Source organism: Copidosoma floridanum, unplaced genomic scaffold (assembly GCF_036245765.1).
Source record: "Copidosoma floridanum isolate Cflo_tuat_1 unplaced genomic scaffold, Cflo_Japanese_pri ptg000013l, whole genome shotgun sequence".
Lineage (NCBI taxonomy): Eukaryota > Metazoa > Arthropoda > Insecta > Hymenoptera > Encyrtidae > Copidosoma > Copidosoma floridanum.
The window spans coordinates 9,652,698-9,674,544 of NW_028321890.1; the positions used below are offsets into that span (position 1 = coordinate 9,652,698).

General features: G+C 33.5%; 1 protein-coding gene across 8 annotated transcripts; it reads left to right on the plus strand.

Annotated features, from left to right (window-relative positions):
- The first annotated feature begins 453 nt into the window (after nt 1-453).
- Nucleotides 454-12,438, plus strand: sqd (RNA-binding protein squid). 8 transcript variants are annotated; one of them, XR_016292993.1, is made up of 10 exons: nt 454-791; nt 5,194-5,229; nt 5,659-5,699; nt 6,133-6,260; nt 7,043-7,189; nt 7,273-7,404; nt 7,472-7,733; nt 8,523-8,591; nt 9,761-9,876; nt 10,258-10,354. XR_016292993.1 is itself a non-coding variant. In XM_089591689.1 (10 exons), exons 2-10 carry the CDS (start codon nt 4,373-4,375, stop codon nt 10,380-10,382), a joined length of 951 nt encoding a protein of 316 aa, XP_089447815.1. In that variant the 5' UTR covers nt 4,047-4,156; nt 4,254-4,372; the 3' UTR covers nt 10,383-12,438. The 8 variants fall into 8 exon arrangements, 5 of the variants coding, with proteins under 5 accessions (XP_089447811.1, XP_089447814.1, XP_089447813.1 ...); XM_089591689.1 differs by lacking the exons at nt 454-791; nt 9,761-9,876 and adding exons at nt 4,047-4,156; nt 4,254-4,383 and having other exon boundaries at nt 10,258-12,438; XM_089591685.1 differs by lacking the exon at nt 9,761-9,876 and having other exon boundaries at nt 10,258-12,438.
- Nucleotides 12,439-21,847: the final 9,409 nt, after the last annotated feature.

Below are 21,847 nucleotides of genomic sequence, written 5' to 3' on the forward strand. Positions count from 1 at the left end.
AGCGTTTTGGGAATGAAAAACTTCGGGTTGAAATTTGAATAACCCTTATATTTTACTTTCTACATTTTTCCTAAATTTATTTTATTCCTAAGAAATTACTGACTTGAAAAAGTTTACTTTCTTGGTTCAGAATATAACGAACAAATACTTAGCATATTGACTAAAACAAAATTTAGTAAGTCAATGGTATGATCTGATATGACGACCTTAATGAAACTAGAGAATTTTCATTTTTATATCAACATTACTCTATACGCCTTTAAATTATATAAATATATACAAAATACAAAGAATACAGATACGTCCCTGCGCCCCCTGCGGTACTCTTGTCTCTCCTTCTCCCCCAAAAATACCCCGCTTTTCCTCGTCGACGCCCTGCCCTGCGCCGTGCGGCCCTGCCGCGAAAAGTGCATGCGTCATCACACTCAACTGCCTCGGCTGAAACGCGGCAACGTCGACTTGCTCCGCTATACTCCTTCTTTACTCAGCAGCCGAACAGTTCGGACGTTCAACCGTCTCGTGTCTCCCAGCTCAGTTCACTTAGCTTGTACTGCCCGCGCGCACCACAGCTCTTTCAACTTCAGAGTTGCTAGTTATCATTTTTTTACATCAACAATGACTACTGAACAGCAACAGCAACAGCAGCAACCACAGCAGGGCGAGAACAAAGACTTCAGCGAGGATGTCGGTGAGCAAAACTTTGAGCAGAATGGCGAGTCCGAAAATCACAGTGGCAACAACGAGGACTCCAACGCCGGGGGCGACGCCGAAAAGGAGTCCCAGGAAGACAGGTAACCCTTTGCTCATCAGCGTCTTTTCTCCTTCACTATACTTACTCTCCTCCATCAATGGCCTCACACTCGTTTTTCACACTGATAAATTTAATGTACTCTTAATCGCCCGAGTTCTTGCAATTCCTTGTTTTGATTCTTATCGTCACTAATTAACATATTCATGATAACTCTGCCTTTGCATCGTTTCGTACAAATGAGCATTGATTTCGAGTCTTGCTCTCGTGGGAAATATTCGTGCTTCGTTATAGTTTTAAAGGCGGCGGAAGCGAGAGTCGAGGCATTGCGCGTCTAAATCAGCGTAGAGCAAAATGGCCGTCCGGCGTTCGGAGCCTCTTGGCAATCCGATGGCATCGCGCTTTTTTTCATCTCTAGCTGAAATTTTGACGGCCACACGTCTTATAGTAACTCCTGGGCGAGCTCTTGGAGCTCATATTTTTCACGCGCTCGCCAATAAAGTCGATGCAGTGCCATCCATGGGCTTGTGTGCGAAACGGAGTCTTGTATTTGACAAAAGTAATATGGCGCCGACAGTCTCGGCTCTCAGCAATACCCTTCTGTCAATGCCTGCTCTGTAATGGTGTTAAAAGCGGCCCGCGCTGCTGCCTCACTTCTTGAGGAAATTTTGTTTTAATTATTATTAAGGCAAACTGAGTGAAAATTGAATTTTTGCGGCTTATTACCCGTGTCCTCTATACAAAAAGAGTCGTTTTTGGCTTGATTATGTGTATACTACAAACATTACGTCCCACTTATCGTTTAAAACGATATGAGTTTTCATAACAATCTCTTGACTTCTCAATAGGAATGTGTAATTATTTGCAGGTGCTTGTGTGCGTTCGTGTGATATTAAATATCGTTAAATTATATTAATACTCACGTATTCATACACACACACATGTACATATATATATTTATATGTAAACTGTAAACATTAGTTACGCAATCATGTTTATAAGAATTGTAGCGAAAAAATTATGTGCTGTCGACTGTTGGAAAGACACCCTGGGTTTCCCTACCTAAAAAATTTTTATGCTATACTTTCAAAGCGTTATGTTAATCTTTGACGATATAAGATTCTAGCATGGCGTCTCCTTGATTCGGCGTCAGGGCTCTACGGAGTTACCGCCATTATGGATTTACAGGGCTTGTTAAATTTCACCTCGAAGGTTGTGTTAAGATAAAAGTTTAGTTGTTTTCTTCAATCTATTACTATATTTTCAATTGCCTTTATTTCCCTTGTGAGTTGCTAGTAGCTAGTCATTGCTTTGCTTACCCATTTGTTTGCATGACTTAAATTTTCCAACTTGTGTATTTTGTACAAAATTAGTTGAACTAATCCAACTTCTTTGCGACCATCCCCAAAAATCAATTTTCACTCTACGCCTTAGTTGGAAGATATTTTTTCAATTTTGAATGAAATTTTCACGTTATTACTTTTTTTATCATAAAAGTTCCACGTAATTATTTCTACCAATACCTTTTATTTGAGAAGGCTCTTTAATATAATGATAAATTTATATGTATAACGGTAAGTTTTGAATAATAAACCAATAACATCAACTAATAGCGTCAAAAATGAAAAATTCATTAAACAATCACATTTAAACAGTAAGTTGTAAATTTGTTCTTATCAATTTTTAATATGCCATGTTTTATCATGTTTTTAAACTTTGTTACATATCTTATGCTGTAGTATTGAATATTTTTTTAGATATTAAAGCTTCCATTTTAAACTTACGGCAAATAAGGTGTCTAAAGGATTGCAATTGTCGAGTATTCACATACACATTATACAGACTCAGTTTGTTTTTATTTAACTTTGCAGATGAAAAGATTTATACGTTTATGTGTAAGTTACACTGACGCGTATTTCTATTAGGTCAAGGTTGATGCAAATTTACTAAGAAAATACTAGTTATCAAACGTTAAATCTAAAGAAAAATGCGACTAGACACATTAGTTAAGATAATTTAATAGTTTTTAAGTGTTGAAGTGAAAATTTGTGTATTTCCTATCATTCTACATAAATTAAGATAATAAAGCAGTTACGTTTAAAATGTTGAAAAAAAAACCGCAGCTGAAATTCACATTTAGAGTAAAAATTTTTATAATTACATGCAATTTACCTCTTGGACTACTTGTGCTCAACGTTTGTCTTCATCCAATCTTCAATACTTCAGATTTGTTTCATTTTGTTGCCAAAAAAATGAACTATTGCTGAATAATATGCGTGCGAAATTACAGTATTCACTAAATGAAAGTAATACTTATTACTTAATCTCATTCGTAACCTTTATTTACTTTTGCTGTAAAGGCTAAAAAACTTTTGAAAGTATATTTAGTTTCTAATCAAAGTTGGTGAAACTGTTTTCAGAAACCTTGGATATTTAAATAAATGTTGACATTATAAGTGCATTTTAAATAGACTGTGCTGAAATTTTTTTCGTACCATAAGAAACATGTGTTACTGTTCAGAAAATTTAGTATCAGATAATTGGATATAAACGAAATTTAAATTCGTACTATAATATTTTTTATTTTCAATCAAATACTTGAAACAATTATAAATGATAAACCTATCAGATTGTAAAACGTCAATATATTCAAACCAGTATTTTTCTTGTATACAAAGGCATATTCATCAGTTGGTAATTGGATTTCTCTTGCAAAGCTTGCAAGTTTAGAAAGTTATTTTAGTAATATTAATGAATAAAGCTTGAATTTTTCATCATAATGCAACATATTGTGATCACAAAGTCATCAAATTATTAACATTGTATGCACCAGCAGTCCTGTTTTAAATTCTTACCATTAGAAATGATTTAAAAAATGTAAAAATAGTATTTAATAATTCCAAAATGTGCTTGAAATGTGTACAAAAATGCAGTCAGATTCACAACAATGTGATGGTGTAATTTTCAAATGTGTGCTCTAAAGGTTTTCGACGCATTTAATTGTACTTAAGAGTAATAGTAGTAGTACGTAATACTAGAAATAACGTGATTTGACTCTTTGAGTATTCAATCCTTGTACTTACTATGTAAATTTTTTTAAATGTAAATGTGTAAAGTACAATCGCTGCACATTCAAAGTAAATCTTGTAGCTGAGACATTATGTAAGCTGTTGATTCACGAACGTTTTCAGACATTCTTTGTAAATGTAAAGCATAAAGTGTTGTAAAAAAAATTCTCTACAGTAAAAAGTTCCAGGCATATGATCGAAGTCAGATAATAGTTTATACGGTTCAAAAATGCATTTCGAGAATTGATCGAATTTTTTAAAAAGCCTCGTTAAAAGTGCCAATTGCATCGTGAGCCGGAGCACATTGCAGTCTTATCGTTGTTAGCAAAATTAAAATGAGGTATCAAAGTTACAGTAAAAAATTCCTGTCTAAAGTATTGACAAGGGTATAGGAGCGCGGTATGCCACTAACCCAATTTGTGTGGCTTGATCTGCAGGTGACAAGCCAGCACGTGAACAATTGGACAGCTGTGCAACAAAAAGCTGCTCGTCAGTGGCTGCTTTTCACGGCTTCAGCGCCTGAGAGCTACAGCCAGATGTCGACTCACAGGGACACATGCCTCTACGGTATTTATCAGCAGCGGAGTTCAAACCTCAAATTTTCCATCAAAAAATACAAAGTGAATTCCAATATTTCGCTCGCGTTTTATTGTCTTAGACAAACTGGGTTTTGCCAAGAAAATCAAACGTTTTTAAATCCAAGCAAGATGGGAATCATAGCCTTGAAGACAATTAATGTTGTAGAGAAAAAAAAAATATATGCAAAGTTGTGTTGGGAGCTATTCAAGTAAATGAAAAACTAATGTAATGATAATATAATATTGTCAAGTGATATCAAACATAATGCATTATCTCCAAACTCAATTGAGTTTTTGTTTTTTTTTTGTTTTTTGTTGTCTGTTTTCTAATAAAGAAAATAAAGATTGCGATTTTTTATACATTTTTGTGAAATTTGTCAGCTGTAACTTTAATTTCTCTTGTAAAAAAAAAAAAGAAAGAAAAAAAGTAATGTAACTTTATGTTATGAAATTGTTATTGTTTCTGAAAACTTCCAAGTTTTCACAGTATTTTGTGGTTTTTGTTGTTATTTATTTGAAACTAGCAATGTAAAAAGTTCACGATAAACGATTAATACAATTAATCTTGAATTTAGTTATAGCAGTGTACAGAAAAATTAAATTTTCTCACAGAGCGTCTAATAAAGTTATTCTAACAGGGGTTTTCTTAGATTCTTCCTTGCATTCTCCAGCCGCCCATGTTTACTGTCGGTTAAATTTTTTTTTTTCTTGACTTAAAAGTAGTCAAACATCCATTAGATTAACATACAAATAAACCGCGTTTTTCATCAAAGTAGAATAACTAGTGTTACCATTGCAGGTCTACGGAAGTCATGGAGGATTCACTGAATGATAGGTACTTCATTCTATACTTACTTGGCTTTCCTTGACGATATAACTCGAGTCTTAAGCGTTTAAATTTTAATCCAGCAGATTTGAAACTATGTTTAGCTGACATCGAAAACCTGTTGATTGTATATTTTTTGATTTTACTGTAATTAAATAAAATGATCATTGAATTGTTATTGATTAACATATATAAAACTTTGTTTTATTCAAATTAGATGTTGCCTGATGCTTTAACTTGAATATTTATTTTCAAATATTTCAGTGTTAATTTTATAAGAATTAAAATATTAATTTGAAATTGAAAAACAGGACACAAGTGGCAGTCTTTGAGAACTGTGAACTTATTCGTTTCACTTATTTTAGAATAATGTTATTCATCGATATTATTACTTCACAACCAATAACAATATTTTTTTTTCTGTTTTTCCATTTATAGAAAGCTGTTTGTTGGTGGTCTCAGCTGGGAAACAACAGAAAGTAAGTTTGTACATTTTTTCTCTTGGTAAGAAGATTGTCCTATCTCATGAGAAACAAGACTGCTTGATTTAATTAAAATTTTAAAGACAGCAATCATTTATCTTGATTCCCGTAACAAATGTAATGCGTTTTGCACATATTAGTGATAATCAAAAGTAAACTATGTTTTATATGACGGTACGAATTATCTTCCGTTTTTACTGCATGATGTAACTCAATAGTTGTTGATATATTATTGAACAAACATGAAAAAGCAGTTATGTTATTATTCACTACACTTTTGATATGATGTTGATTTTCTTAGGACACTTTTGACAACAGAATGGCACTGTTAGATGAGACTATTTGAAAATCTGAGCTTACATTGATCACATCTTGAAATAGTTATCTTTATCATTCTTGATTACTAATACATTTCATTTTTGTTTTGTAGAGGAACTGAGAGAACACTTCACGACCTTTGGCGAGATCGAAAGCATCAACATCAAAACTGACCCAGCAACTGGTCGTTCGAGAGGATTTGCTTTCATCGTTTTCATGAAGGCTGAAGCCTTAAACAAGGTAGTTAACTGCCTTTGAAAAATGCCAATTAGTTATAAGTAATTAGTCATACTAAGAAAATATTTTAAAAGTTGTGTGGGTCCCTTTACGCATTGGTTTCAAACAAATGTATCTTAATTCCTCCTTGCAATGGGTACGGCAACGGTATGCGCATCACGAAAGCAAGTATAAAAGCTTGAAGCTGCAACTCCCATGGCGCAAGCCAATATAAGTAAAGTAGACAAGCCCACAATAACAAATTAGCTGTCCGTGTTACGAAGCTCCATCACATACTGCAATTTGAAATTTTGTGTCCCAGAGATCCCGATCAAAAATTACCATTACTCCCACACACATGTTTTAGATATTATTTATAGTGCTCTAGTACAACAGGTGGTCACTTTTTGTATGTGTAACAAAAATTTTCAGTTTGAAAAAAAAAAAACATGTTTGAAAACACTTTACTTTGTCGTTTATACACTATTGTACTGTTGATTATGAAACACAAGCAAAATTGCTATCATACTCTAAATACCGTTGTTTCGCAATGATATAGCAATCTAAAACATTTGTATATAATTACAAAAACAACCTGAATTTTCAACAGTTGTAAAGTTGCCCGAGAAAAACAAAAGTAAACAACGCAATAATAATCCATTAATAAAATATTACGTGATGATATTAAAAAAGTCAGTTCTGCTACTGAATGGAAGTGAAGACAATACTTTTCTGATCTGATGTAGCAAAGTAAACGTTCCAGTTTTATTTCAATGGAAATACAGTAGTCAATTTTATTTGTTTAGGCTATGGCACATGGAGATCACGTTATCAACAACAAGAAAGTTGACCCCAAAAAGGCTAAGGCTCGACATGGTAAAATCTTCGTTGGTGGTCTTACAGCTGAATTGACCGATGAAGAAATCAAAAACTTCTTCTCTCAATTTGGAACAGTAAGTTTTTTTTTTTTTGTTTTTTTTTCTAACTGAAATTTAGTGCCTTAATGGCTCACTAATTTTTGTAATTTTTGTCTTAGATTGTTGAAGTTGAAATGCCTTTTGACAAAACCAAGAATCAAAGGAAAGGATTCTGTTTCATTACTTTCGAGTCTGAACAGGTTGCCAATGAATTGCTTAAGACATCTAAACAGACCATTAACAATAAAGAGGTAAGTATTGATATAGCTGAAAAAAATGTAAACTAAGCACAGCACTACACATCAATTTTACTTGTAGGTCGAAGTCAAAAAAGCTACTCCCAGACCAGAGATGGGTGGCATGCGCGGTATGAACCGAGGAGGTCGTGGTGGAGTTAGAGGTGGAAGAGGCCGTGCCTTCAGTAGCCAAGGTGGATGGGGCCAGGGCTACGGAGGTGGATACAGCCAAGGCGGCTATGGTGGTGGCTACGGAGCTGGCTATGATGGCTATGGCGGCAACTATGGAGACTACTACGGAGGTGGTTATGGTAGCTATGGTGGCTATGACTACAGTGGATATGGTAAGATATAATAATACGTGTACGACCATTTTGTTTCATGTATCAGTGTTTAGGTAGTAAGTATCTACGGAGATGACGGAGATTATTAACAGTTCTTTGTACATACGAATCCGTTAACTCATTGATATCATTCGATTTTTGCTTTTGAATTGGGATGTTGCATAAAATCTACAATTAAAATTATTAAACGTATTGGACAAGAACATTAATTGATTCGTGTGAAAATTACAAAACACGCATATCAAAGCTCAGTAGTAAGTAGCGCAGATCGATGTAAATTATTTCAACTCGAGCTACGATTTTATTACTCCTAATCTTTGACCTATTTTTGCCAATTCATAGTCAAAAGATGTAACAGAAAAAAATAATGGACCAAGTAAAATTATCATTTTATTTCTATGTAACATCTCAGTTTTTTTTTTTTTTTTTTTTTTTATAGAAATATTTTTAAATTATTGTTATGCATTAGTTGAATTTTAAGTGATCAAACATTATAACTGCTCAAGTTCAAAAATTTTCCAGTCATAACTGACGTTTTTAAATAATTAAAAACTTTTTCAATAATCATTGGCGATTTTAAATTAATGCATGACAAATTAAAAATTATAATAAAAGTACGACATGTGCGCGAGTAGAAATGGTATTGTCTAGATAGTTGTTCACAATGGTTTATAACTTGAATAATTACAATAATAATTAAAAACAGAAATGAAAATAGATGAAAAAAATTCAAACTAGAGACTTACGAAATTCCTTTTGTTTTGCACCGTGTGTTCCATGAAAATGCAGACGGCTATGGCTATGGCGGTAGTTATGATGGTGGCTACAGTGGTGGGCGCGGTGGTGCACGCGGAAAAGGTACGCATTAGCGTTCCTTTTAGTCGACCTTCATATTATTTTAATAACCACTCCACTTGTCATTGTCTTCCACTACAATTTTTTTCCCCTTTTTTTTTTTTTTTTTTTTTTTTCTTTTTTGTTTTTTTTTTTTTTTTTATAAAGTTTAAACATTTTTCAATCAAGTAATTCTTTAGAGATGATTTTTTTCTACAACATATACTACCTATAACATTTTTACCCCTTGCGCACATGGCTCGACTCCGATTCGCCGGATCAGTCATAAATAAGTTTTTATCTTTTCACAAGAAAATATTCTGTGTATCTAATCTCATACCACTTTTATAAGTTATTATAATATAGTTCTGGTAATATTATTGTAAGATTCTGACAATAAAGTAAACGATCAAATACAAAATCAATTAACATCAACATTTTTTAGTGTGGGAAATAATACATTTATAAGTGTCAAGTACTAAAAAAAGAAACGAGAATATTTTCTATGCATGTATCCACCAAAATACTATCCCTTTCCTTCACTATTCTGAAACATCATGATTAATAATGATAGTGCATAATACAATGATTTATTTTACTTTATTTTGTAAGAAAATAAAAATTAATGAAACATTCTTTAGATACAAAACAGAGATGCAGAACAACTACGAAGTTGTGTAAGTTCAAGCAATAATTAGGGACTGATTTTGGAAAGTATAAAAATACATCTCATTTCAAAAAAAAGACAAAAAAAGAAGAGAGAAATTTTGCCTCAAGTTGAAAATTATTTTAAATTAAATTGTATTTCTATAATGATTAATAGAAATATTTTTTAATATAGAATAGTTTCCAACATACATAAACAAAACCTATAAATAATCTGGAGCTCTAAAACCTTAGCCTGTAGCCTCACGATAATAAATTTTTATTTCTAGATTATAAAGTAACACTTTCTAACTTCTCAATATTTAATATACATGACTTAGTTTGTTAGTGCGTCAATGTTTTTACACTAAGTGCATTGAGTTTAATACTTCATCATTTTTAAAATCATTTGATCAAGTGACTTTTAATAAACTAATTCATTTTAGCTGGTAAATTTAGTGTATTGGCTTATTGGTGAAGTAGAAAGTTGATGTTAATCGTCAGTTTGTAAAAGAATTGTCTTAAACATTGTCTCGGTTGTGTTCCAGGAGGCTCAGGCTTTGGCGGAAAGCAGAGAGGTGGTCGTCAAACCCAAAGGCATCAGCCCTATTAATGTCGCAAATTCATTCTTTCGACAGTGATGCCACTTGCATCATAACTATTGGTGAGTTTCTCTCTTTTTTCGACCTTGAATCAGTAAGTTGACAGTATAATATTCTAACTGTTTTGTGTACAAAAGTTTTTTTTTTTTTTAATTTGTTTACTTGATAATAATGTTGCTTTGATCCGAGTTAATTAACTGAAAAATTTTCTCGATTTGTTTTGATATGTTTATTTTGCTAATGTGTCTTTGATTTGTTTAATCTAACATTTGAAAATTTAACTTGTTTAATCAGTTGATTAAGTTCATTCATTAGTTTTTATTTTCATCATGTACAATTTTCACTTGCCTGACTGACCTTCCAATAGTATACTGAAGTAGGTGTACTCAGTAGATATGATGCAAAGTGATTAGTAAACTAATGAATGTGTACATTTTTCACAGGTCACCCATCCTTTACTCCCAACCCATTGCATCATTCCATGACACGTCGTTTTCAGCAAAAAACTCAGAACCAAACGCAACAGCGCAAACAACAACCTTCATCAAAAAGCAATTATCGTGCATAGCCGTCAAAACTCTTGATCATTCAGAAGCATTTGTGACAAAAATCTGTTTTGCTAAAAAGCAACAACAGCAACTCTCTTCGATGGCTCTCTCGAGTTTCATCGATCTCATTGTATAGACTTAAGGAAGCAAGACGAATAGTTATGTTCGTCAAATTATTGCCTGTAATAACTGTACTGTCTTCGATTTATACACCCGATAGCTTTTCTCAACTGATAACCGTTAACTATGTCCATCTTAAGTTTATCTTTTGAAGAAGTTGCTTGTCAATGTATATTATCTATAATTTTTTCTCAATATTGAAATAAAATCTAGTGTTTGTATGTTTTTGAATGAAAGCTATTAAAAACAATTAAAGCGAGTGCTTATTTTTTTTTTTTTTTTCTAAAACATTATGTTTGAAAAACTGATCACAAAATTAAATTGAAGGAGTAACGCTATTGTAGGTATGATTTAACGGTGGCAAAGTGTACAAAACTAAAGTCATCAATCTTGAACGGTTAATAACCTGTAGGTCAGAATAATCGCAAAAGGAAAAGAAGGAAGCAAGTGAAATGGTGAATTAGTATTATTTGTAACTTAGTTTTATGTGCAAGTAACTAGCTAATCATTTATAGAATAAGTAGGCAACGTACTTTTTACATACTAAAAACATACGAATTTAAAAATGAAAATCTGTCTTGCTCAATTGGAATCCAAAGCCTTCCAGAAGCGTAGACAGATGTAAAAAGACGATTGCTTCTTTAATGGAGATTATTGTACTCCCTTAGTATCTAGTAATTATATATAATCAAATCCGTTTTGTGTATATAAATAATTTATGCAGTTGTCTTGAACTTTTTCTCTTGTACACTACATATAATACCCAACTAAAATTTCTTCGTGAATCCTTTTTTCATTGTACTATGTATTATGGTACACTGTATTTCTGAAAAAGTTGATTATACCGTAAAATTAGTAGAATTACTGTAAGGCAAGCACAGTATAATTTACACGTTTAAGTTTTGCCGTAATGGTGAGTGTACATAAAAACTTATTTTGTAAGAAGCCTAACTAATTTTGTGTTCGGGAAATTGATTTTAATAAAAATTACCAAAATACAAAAGCACACTTGTTTTATTATTTAGCTCACAATCAAGCTTTTGTGTTCACATTAAGGAAGCTTGGGCGATTTTGAATTAAATGCTGGCTAGGTCTGAAATTCAGAGATTATATAGATAAAGTTTGCTAGATTTTTTTAGGAAAACATAATAGGTAGGTCAACACATTTATTTTCGAGAAAATCGCTTGTGAAAATTCGTCATTTTAACACGCAAACTTACGGAACCCGAAATTCAATAGACTACCGTACCGCATTAAAAAGCTGTGGGCCCACACATTAAATTGGTACATGTACTTGAAAGTATAAAGAATCTATTATTTAAAAAAAAGAATAGGATCAACACGTTAAATTTTGAGAAAATAGCGAGGAAAACATCGAACATGAGAATTGTTTTGTTCAGGTACTGTAAGTGCGCATGCGCTGTACATTCATAAACATACAAGCATGAAAATTTAAGTCTAACACAAGTATATGTATATAATAGCAGATGAGAGCAAGAGAGTACAGTGTTGTCAGCTTTATCGTGGCAGGGCCGTCATCTTTACACAAGGTACCTTGGGAAAACTAATAAATTTTTTAATATCGATTTTCCGAATGACTTTTCCGCGTTTTATTTCTATTTTGTTCACACATGTGTATAATCAAAATGATTATAAAAAAAATATTACAAAGAATCATTTGTATGACAAGTACCCCACAGGGGCCCCTCAATAGATACGACACCAAACGCCCAAGCCTCCTTAAGTAGACGAGAAAAGTGGTTCTTCCGCTGTGTTATTTGTACGGGTGCATACTTTTGGTTTGGTCCTCAGGTACAATACTATGTACAGTAATGTGTGCATGTTAAAGGAACACTTGAGTGTAAGTTAAACTCCTTACAAAATAAGTATTTATCTTTATACTTGCAAAATTTACGTCGTTTTTAAAACATGTCAATAAATACGATCACCACAGAATGGCTCAATAGTTTTATTTTGATACGAGTCTTAAAAGTTACCGTGATGGCTTTTTCAACAAATAATCTGCATCACTAAATATGTTTTGTTCCTTATGTGCCCTGGAGCAAGGTGTGCATTGACATAATAAGCTTAAGATCGTAATGGGTTAGATTTTTATCAACTTACGAAGTAGTTCTTTGTGGAGCTTATGAGCGTATTTGAAAATGCGGGCGCACGAAAGGAATGATTTTGATACGTTTCTAAATGCTGAAGTCGGGCGCCCGTCTTTTCATTATCAACTGTGTGTAGAATAGCAAATGAACACGTGCAGACGGCTGAACAGATTTACAGATCTACTAGTTAGAGCAATGATGCGTAATTATAGCGTCAGCAAAATAACCGGATGACACTTGGTAACATTGCAGCAGAAGCGATTTCCAACCTTCCGTCCATTTAAACTAATGCTCCCCATTCATCGAGATATGGGGCAATGAAAAAGAATTTTTTTTCGCTTGTTATATAGACGTCGTAAATAAGAAGACGACGCCAAAAAGAAGGATGGAAGTATATGCGTGTATATATACATAGTCACACGAAACGCACGACAGACATGTAGCAGAAGCAGCCTGAACTGCAGTACCTGTACATGTATATATATACACACACACACGCATATATTACCATTCTTCTTTTTGGAACGGCAGTGCTCAGCAGTGATCTCAAAAGCAGCGACGGAACAGCGCGCGGAATTCAAATTGGCTATATGAGCAACTCCACAAAAACCAGTTAACTAAAACTCAAGCTATTTAACCCAGTGACCCGGGGGGCAGAAAATTAATAACATAATAATTATATAGGTCAATAAACAAATAACCACATAGCCTAAAACCCAAGCTATTTAACCCAGTGACCCGGGGGCAGCAAGTTAATAATTAATTGATTAAATGAATTATTAAATGAATAACAACACACCCTAAAACCCAAGCTATTGAACCCAGTAACCTAGGGCACAGTGAGTTAATAATTTGTTGAATAAATGAATTAAAAAACAAATAACCACATAACCTAAAACACAAGCTATTTAACCCAGTGACCCGGGGGGCAGAAAATTAACAACATAACAATTATATAGGTCAATAAACAAATAACCACGAAACCTAAAACCCAAGCTTTTTAACCCAGTGACCCGGGGGACAGCAAGTTAATAATTAATTGATTAAATAAATTACTAAATGAATAACAACATACCCTAAAACCCAAGCTATTTAACCCAATGACTCGGGGGGCAGCAAATTAATAAAATATTGAATATATATTATCATAATATGATGGTTAAATAAATTTTTAAATAAATAAAAACATTACCTAAAACCCAAGCTTTTCAACTCAGTGACCCAGACGACAGCAAGTAAATAATTTATTAATTGAATAAATATATAATTAAATAACAACATAACCTAATACCCAAGCTTTTTATAATAATAACTTATCCAATCAATGTATTATTTAATTGCTGCATTCCAGGTCATTAGGTAAAGTAACTTAGGATTAAAGTTATGTGGTTATTTATTTATTAATTTATTTATTTAAAAAATTATTAACTCACTGTGCCCTAGGTTACTGGGTTGAATAGCTTGGGTCTTAGGGTGTGTTTTTATTCATTTAATAAATTATTTAATCAATTAATTAATAACTTGCTGTCCCCTGGGTCACTGGGTTAAAAAGCTTGGGTCTTAGGTTATGTGGTTATTTGTTTATTGACCTATATAATTCTTATGTTAATACTTTTTTGCCCTCTGGTTCACTGGGTTAAATAGCTTGGGTCTTAGGTTATGTGGTTATTTGTTTATGGACTTATTTAATTAGTATGTTATTAATTTTCTGCCCCCCGGGTCACTGGGTTAAATAGCTTGGGTTTTAGGTTATGAGGTTATTTGTTTATTGACCTATAAAATTAATATGTTATTAGTTTTCTGCCCTCTGGTTCACTGGGTTAAATAGCTTGGGTTTTAGATTATGTGGTTATTTGTTTATTGACTTATTTAATTAGTATGTTATTAGTTTTCTGCCCCCGGGTCACTGGGTTAAATAGCTTGAGTTTTGGGTTATGTTGCTATTTATTTAATAAATTATTTAATCATTATATTATTATTATTATATATATTCAATGTGATGTTAATTTGCTGCCCCTCGGGTCATTGGGTTAAATAGCTTGGGTCTTAGGTTATGTGGTTATTCGTTTATTGACCTATATAATTATTATGTTATCAATTTTCTGCCCCTCGGGTCACTGGGTTAAATAGCTTGGGTTTTAGTTAACTGGTTTTTGTGGATTTGCCCATATAGCCAATTTGAATTCCGCGCGCTGTTCCGTTGTTGCTTTTGAGATCACTGGTGCTCAGTGACGACGTCTATAACCGCGCATCCGAGCGGCGTCAGGCACGGCGATACCAAGCCCGCTCTATACGGGATAACACTGCTCAGCGTGTGCGTAGCTTATTGTTGGTGCAAGGCAAGGTTAGAGGAGCGGTGAATTTCCCCCACTCTAGTCTAACCATCTCGTGAGCACTAATATCGCAGTAGCATTTTTTTATACTTAAGAAGCATAACGAAGCAACGTATTACGCAATCAGGTTAACTTGAGAAACGTTTAAGGTGGCTCATCACGATGGTGCTGTATCAAGCAGGGGCACCGGGGGGGCTTTTCTATAAATTATAAATTTACTGAATATAAACCAATAAAAAGACAGTTAGTGGTTTGTGCCATGTCTTATTCATGATTTATGAGCAAAAAAATGCGAAAAAATTCCGTAATTGAAAAAAGTTACTTTTGATAGGGTATCGAAAAAGCTGCGTACGTCCCTATCCAAGCAGACGAACTCGAGCGTGTGCCTCAGCTCCAGCACCTGTCAACTTTCTTATACTTGTTTTGTGTGTATTTTTTTACCACTAAATATTAAATTAATGCTTGTAAAAAATGAATGCTAATTTTCAATGGAAGCATTAGTTAGTGATTTTTTACAAACAGAAAACACAGAATCACTTCATAACGCTGTGGAAGATGTGCGAGTTCTCAGAAATTTGTTAGTTAAATTAGGAATAAGTGATGATATTATAAGGGAAAAGTCTCAAAATATTTCTTATATTTTGAAACAGAAAAACGAAGAAGCAGCTGTTTCTTTGAATAAAGCGTCTTTACTAGAGTACAAAAATAATATTTCGAATGGAATAATGCTGAAAATGGCTAAGGCGCAAGTAAATAAATCTATTTTAAATGAAGTATTTACGAAAAGTGGAGAAAAAGGACTAAGGCTTTTTCTAAGCGAGAATGTTGGAGAAAAGCCACGGGTGACTACTAACACAAAAGTATTTGACAAAATAAGCCAAATATTTGTTTGTAATGAAAAGTAAAGGATATTTTATTTGATTGGAATTTATATTATTTATGGCGTTATTGCTATGTTGTCATCAAATGAACAATTAATATAAAAGATTTATATTCAACTATTTTTTATTCAACCTATTTATTTAAATTATTGTTATTTAATATTTTTACACAAAGTTTTTGCAATAATATGCGTTCAAAACTGAGCATGACATTCCAGTTTTAGATGTAAACAATATTTTTACAATTTTTTTGCCCACATTCTTATATATGACATTTGAATCTCCCGGGCTAGCGCCAAGAATCAAAATTGAGGTTATCCTGCGGTTAGAACTTTCAAGACTTTATATCTTTTTGTTTTTACCGGTAATCTTGGACTTTCGCGATTTTGTTAGAAAGAGGATTATTTAAACTACTTGCTCTCAGTTTCTGGAGACTGTGGCCCGACTTTTAGCCTACGAAATCTAACACTTTCGGTGAAAAAATCAGACTGCTCCATAAGACCAATGCTAAAATTTCAAACTTTCAATATGATTATTTTTCGATTTTGGCCGGCAACATGCCCTAAAATTTTAACTGTACATCCGTTTAGTCATATTTTAACATAAATTTCAATTTGGGTGCAATGGCTCGACTTTCAAAAATGTGATGAGCCACCTTAAACTAAGTAGAACTGTTTAGGAGTACGCTGTGTCTATTCGCACCTTATATCCACGTATGCGCATGCGCCTCGCTCGCTTCGCTCACTCGGAAAAAAAAATAAACTTGGACCCTATAAGTACCGGACAGTAGAGTAGCCCACTGCCCATGCGCATCCACTATATCCACGTAATTACGTGGATTTACGGTGCGTTTTGGTGCGAATAGAAACTACGTTAGGAGTAATACTAACGACTTCTTTAAAGCCCTGGTTTTTACCTGGATAAGTCTTGAGAATCGGTATAGGCTTCGAAGGCTGAGGTAGAGGTGCAGCAATATTGAGCATTGGAGTAGAAAGATCCTCCAGAATGAAGTGAGCCGGTTTTAGTTGTTCGGTGGAAACAACTTTAGGAGTTCCATTTATGTCAATTTTGTAATCAAGATCAGAAATCCGTTCGACCACTTTGTAGGAACCAGAGTAAGGTCGATCGATTGATTTTGTCGCATGAGAGCAGCGGAAAATGTGGGAGCAAGAACGAAGACCTTTAAAAAAGGAGGGACGCGGCTTGTGGTAATGTTCTACCGGCACAGGTTTGAGTTCCCTCATGAGTTGACGATAGTCTTCAATAAAGATTCAAGGACTCGCAAAGAAGTCATCAGGGACAAAAAATTCGCCTGGAATACGAAGAGTTGTACCATATAAAAATTTAGCTAGCGAAGTCCTAGAAGAACTGTTGGTAAAAGTCTTGCGCAGTTAGGACTGTTGTGGCACATAAAAGCAGCTTCGAAGCTACGGTGCCAGTGCTCAATGAGGCCGTTGGCAGCAGGGTGGTAAGCTGCAGTCCTTTTTCTTTAGCAGCCTACGAAGGAAAGGTAGGCCTTGAAAATGGCAGATTCAAATTGTGAGCCTTTATCGGTAGTAATGAATCTAGGGGTACCGAAACAGGAGACCCAAGCTTCTTGGAAAGCACGAAGGACTGTATTGGCTTGAAAATCCTTGAGTGGGACAGCTTCTACCCAGCGAGAAAAACGATCAATCATTGTGAGAACATAAGAGTAGCCGTCACAGGTCTTTAAGGGGCCAATAATATCCATGTGAACATGTTGAAACCTGTCGCGGGAGCAACGAATTAAGTATGTTTGTTTATGACGTGACGTGAAACTTTTGATTGTTGACAATTGATGCATCCCTGACACCAAGTTTTTATATCACGGTGCATATTAGGCCAGACATAGCGTTGTCTAATCAGCTGATCATTGACCTTAGGGCCTGGATGAGAAGATGAGTGGAGCAAGTCGAAGATGCGTTTGCACAGAGTTACGGACTTAGCATTTGGATCAGTCTTAGGAAGCAATGAAATCGCTGCTCCCGTGTCTACCAGAAAGAGAAAACCCGAAGAGACATTACGAACGTGGAAGCGTTCTGATTCCTTTGAATCCCCGCTCGCAGCTTCCGCACGAGGAGAGGAGTTTAGTTTTCCGTAGACTTTGACTTTCAGGAGCAGTTATTTTGTCAGCAGAACGCCCTGCCGCCGAACACTTGTGGTAAAAACAAAGGTCTTTGTCAAATAAGTCATTTTAGTTATTGCTCTGACTTTTGTTTTGGGAGCTTCTGTTAATGCTTTTGATGAAGTACGGTATTTTTCATAAAATTAGTTGAAATTGTACTACAGCTATTTCATACAGCATTTATAATCATATAAATGAGAACTATTACAGACACATTTCACACGGTGCCTTTGAAGATGATTTACTCCTTCTGTAACATCGGCCGAAATGTCTTGTCAATATATCGTCTGTAACTGAAAACATCAAAATTGATAACAAACTGTTAAATTATGCAATTTACGGCTTTCTACAACTGGGCTCTTTCGGTTGTACCATCCGTATGATACATCGAAAAACATATCTACTTACTTATTAAGACTTGAAAGTGTTAATTTTTATTATTTCAGATTTTTTTTTTAAATTCCAATGGCATGGCACCTGACAAAAACTCAATAGATATGTTTTTCGATGATATGTATCATGCGAATAGTACAACCAAAAAAGACGAGTAGAAAGCCGTAAATTGCATAATGTAACAATTTGTTATCAATTTCAAGTTTTCAGTTAAGCTACAGATGATATATTGACATGACATCAGTTGGCATATCAAATGGATATCTCAGATGACATATCAGCTAATGTTTATTAGAAGGGCAATCTTTAGATGAAAATGCTATCAGTCGTAGAAATAATATAGCTGTACAACAATTTTACAAACAACCCTTTCGGTTTTGCATACTCTGTTTGTGATCGTTTATGCTTTCAAGAAGGTTTAAAAATGGCTTCAGTTAACACTAAAATTTTACAAACTATAGTTGAGGTGAATTTATTTTTTAATTCATAAACTTTTCTTTATCATTCGTTTGTTGTACAAACATTCATAATTTTTACAGAATTTCACCACTGTTGAATCTATTAATTTATATTCTACTAACAAATTATTTCTCAATAAAAAGAAAATATCTCCTATGGCTGTTTACAATAGTTTCCGATGACCAGCAATACCACAGACTTTACCGAAACTTGACCTCATGTCAGCAATATTATTTTTTCCTTAGATACCATTCCTGCAAATACGAAGATTACGTCACATAGAAGGGTAGTATAGCATTATCGGTCAAGTCATAAACGTCCCCGTATCTGTTAACATTATGGTAACTTTTTTGCCGAGAAATGTTAATAACGAACACTGAGTTTACGTATACATTGATAGAATATTAATACACAAATCAAGCTACGTCTACGGATTGGTTAATATAAGAATGATTAAACTTTGGTTAAACTATTTAATACGATCACCTTTATATCTATTTTATAATATAAGTATACAGATCAAAGTTTCTTCAATTCAAACACAGAAGACAATTATTGAAATAATATTGATGATTACAGTGAAGTAGTTCCAATTGAAGAAGGTTTTATTGCTCAACAACAAATGTTGCTTTGTAATGAAGATAAATATTTTAGAATTTATCCTGGGGAATGCAACGTTCCATAAAGTATTTTATTCGACGAACATGCTGAAGAGTTATCTTATCCAGATATTTATTTTGGCAATTTCGAAAAAGTGTTAGAGTCACACCGTTTATGATGGCTATCATCGAATTGAGACGTTTTGATCGACGAGGAGATAAGGTAAAGTACCCAGTAGTTGGACACTTTTGACAGTCGAAATTTTCTTTGCTGATATATGAAAAACTAAAAAAAATGATGTTCAAAAAAACTTTGCATTAATTATTTAAAATTTTGTTTTATTTATTAGAAAAAAAAAAATCAAGTTAATAAACAAAGAAAAAATTAATATTAAAGAAAAACCATCAAGACCCAGTATCTGGACACCAGTGTCCAGGTACTAGGACCAACATGAGACTTGGGACCAGTAGTTGGATACCCCATATTAATTAAATGGATAGGAGGTTAGGGTAGACCTAACTTCAAAATGCTTTCTCACATCTCTCAACTACTCAATGATTATAATCTTTTTCACTACATGGTATAGTTTCTGGTCATTATTCAACTTTATTTTAGTTTTCAATAGTAAAATTAACATGTTATATTCAGTAATAATCAATAATTTTAAGTGTTTTTTACTGTCTAAGTACCAGGTATTGGAAAAATCTTATGTTATCGAATGGAATCTATTCTTGGACAGAGTTATTTATATTTTTCGATGTGTTTAACTCCGATAAACTCAATAAAAATTATAATAATATACATTTTATTTTGCAAGGTAACTTTAGTTAGAAAATAACTTGAACATTCTATGTCCAACTACAAATTATAATTTTTAGCTATTTTTTCTGGGTCCAAGTACTGAGTATAGGAACACTCCTTTTGGACAGCAATCTTACATGCTTCGCATTTAAAACATAATTTTTTTACGTAAAAACGAAAAAGAGTTTTAAATATAAATTTTTTCATCAGGCATTATTATGCATTGATGGATTATAAATAAATTTTTTTTTCCTATTCGAAAACGTCTTCTTTTCGAAAATGTTAATTACATTGGACTGTCCAACTACTGGTGCTATTTTTATTTCTGTCCAACTACTGGGTACTTTACCTTATCTCCTAGCATTTATTATATCTTGCAGTAAAAATTATGCGATTGAGAGTCAGAGATTGTTTCAAGGTTGCGTCTAAGCCCATTGGATATGATACCAACGTTCCCTAAGATCAAATACAATCTGAAAATTATATTAACAGCTGCATAGAAACTAATCTTGATTTCCTTCGATCAATACCTAACTCTGCCTGGTGTTGGTTGCATAGAAAAAGAGATTTTTTTTGCTGTGATTAGACAATTAGATTAGGTAGACCAACAGCATTTATGACACTCAGTGCCAATGAATTGAGTAGACTAATTTATTACTTTGTATAAATAATGGAGAACTATTTATGGCAGAAGCCTTGTCAGAGCTGAATTTTATTCAAAAAAGTGCACTTATCAATATCGATACTGTAACTTGCGCAATTTATTTTAATAAATTAGCTAATGTTATTATAAACATTTTAGTCTCAATGATTTTTTCTTTTTGGTCCATACAGCGTGTTCACTATTTTTAAAAAATTGAATTTTAACATCGTGGAAGCCCGCCTGCGCAAATTTTACCTTGGATGGCCAATGTCCCTGAAAATCTTCTTGGGGACGGTAATCAAGTTTCTAACTATCAGTATGATTGACACTTATCTCTGTCTGAATCTAAAGCTTCTGGAAATATAGTATTTTAAAAACATAAACACCCTCTTAAGTGCTACAAAAAAGTTATTACTAATAAACGATAGAAATGCAGATTTGAGGCACTATTAATGTCTTCTCGACAAATTGTTATGTTAATTCCTACGACAAAAGAGGAAACGAGATTCAGAGAGTATGCTACCCGATATTCCAAAATAAGAATGAATTTAGAAAATTTTGACCATGATAGTACGCAGAATTTTTACAAAAAAAATCGTATTTTATCTGATAATAATTACCACATAATACTTCAAATTATTCTTTAAGAATACTCCTGTGCTGCTTACGTGGTTAAATATATCAATAAAACGAACAAGGGCGTTAGTCATTTGCAACGAAAAATTACAGCAATTTTGAATGAACATCCAGAGTTTGATATTGCTGAAATTACTCAAAAAATGAGAGTTGATATGTTGAATAGTGTTGAAATGACATGTCAAGAAGCAGGTTAGTATTTGCTACGAGAGCCTATGTCTAAATATTATGTTGCTGTTGTTTATATGAACACTGTATGGCCCATCGAGCGACAAAAAATTAGAAAAACGCTGAAAGAAATTAATGAATCCAACTGACATTTGGAAAAAAGATTTTTTTTCTCAAGTACGAAAAACAATCTA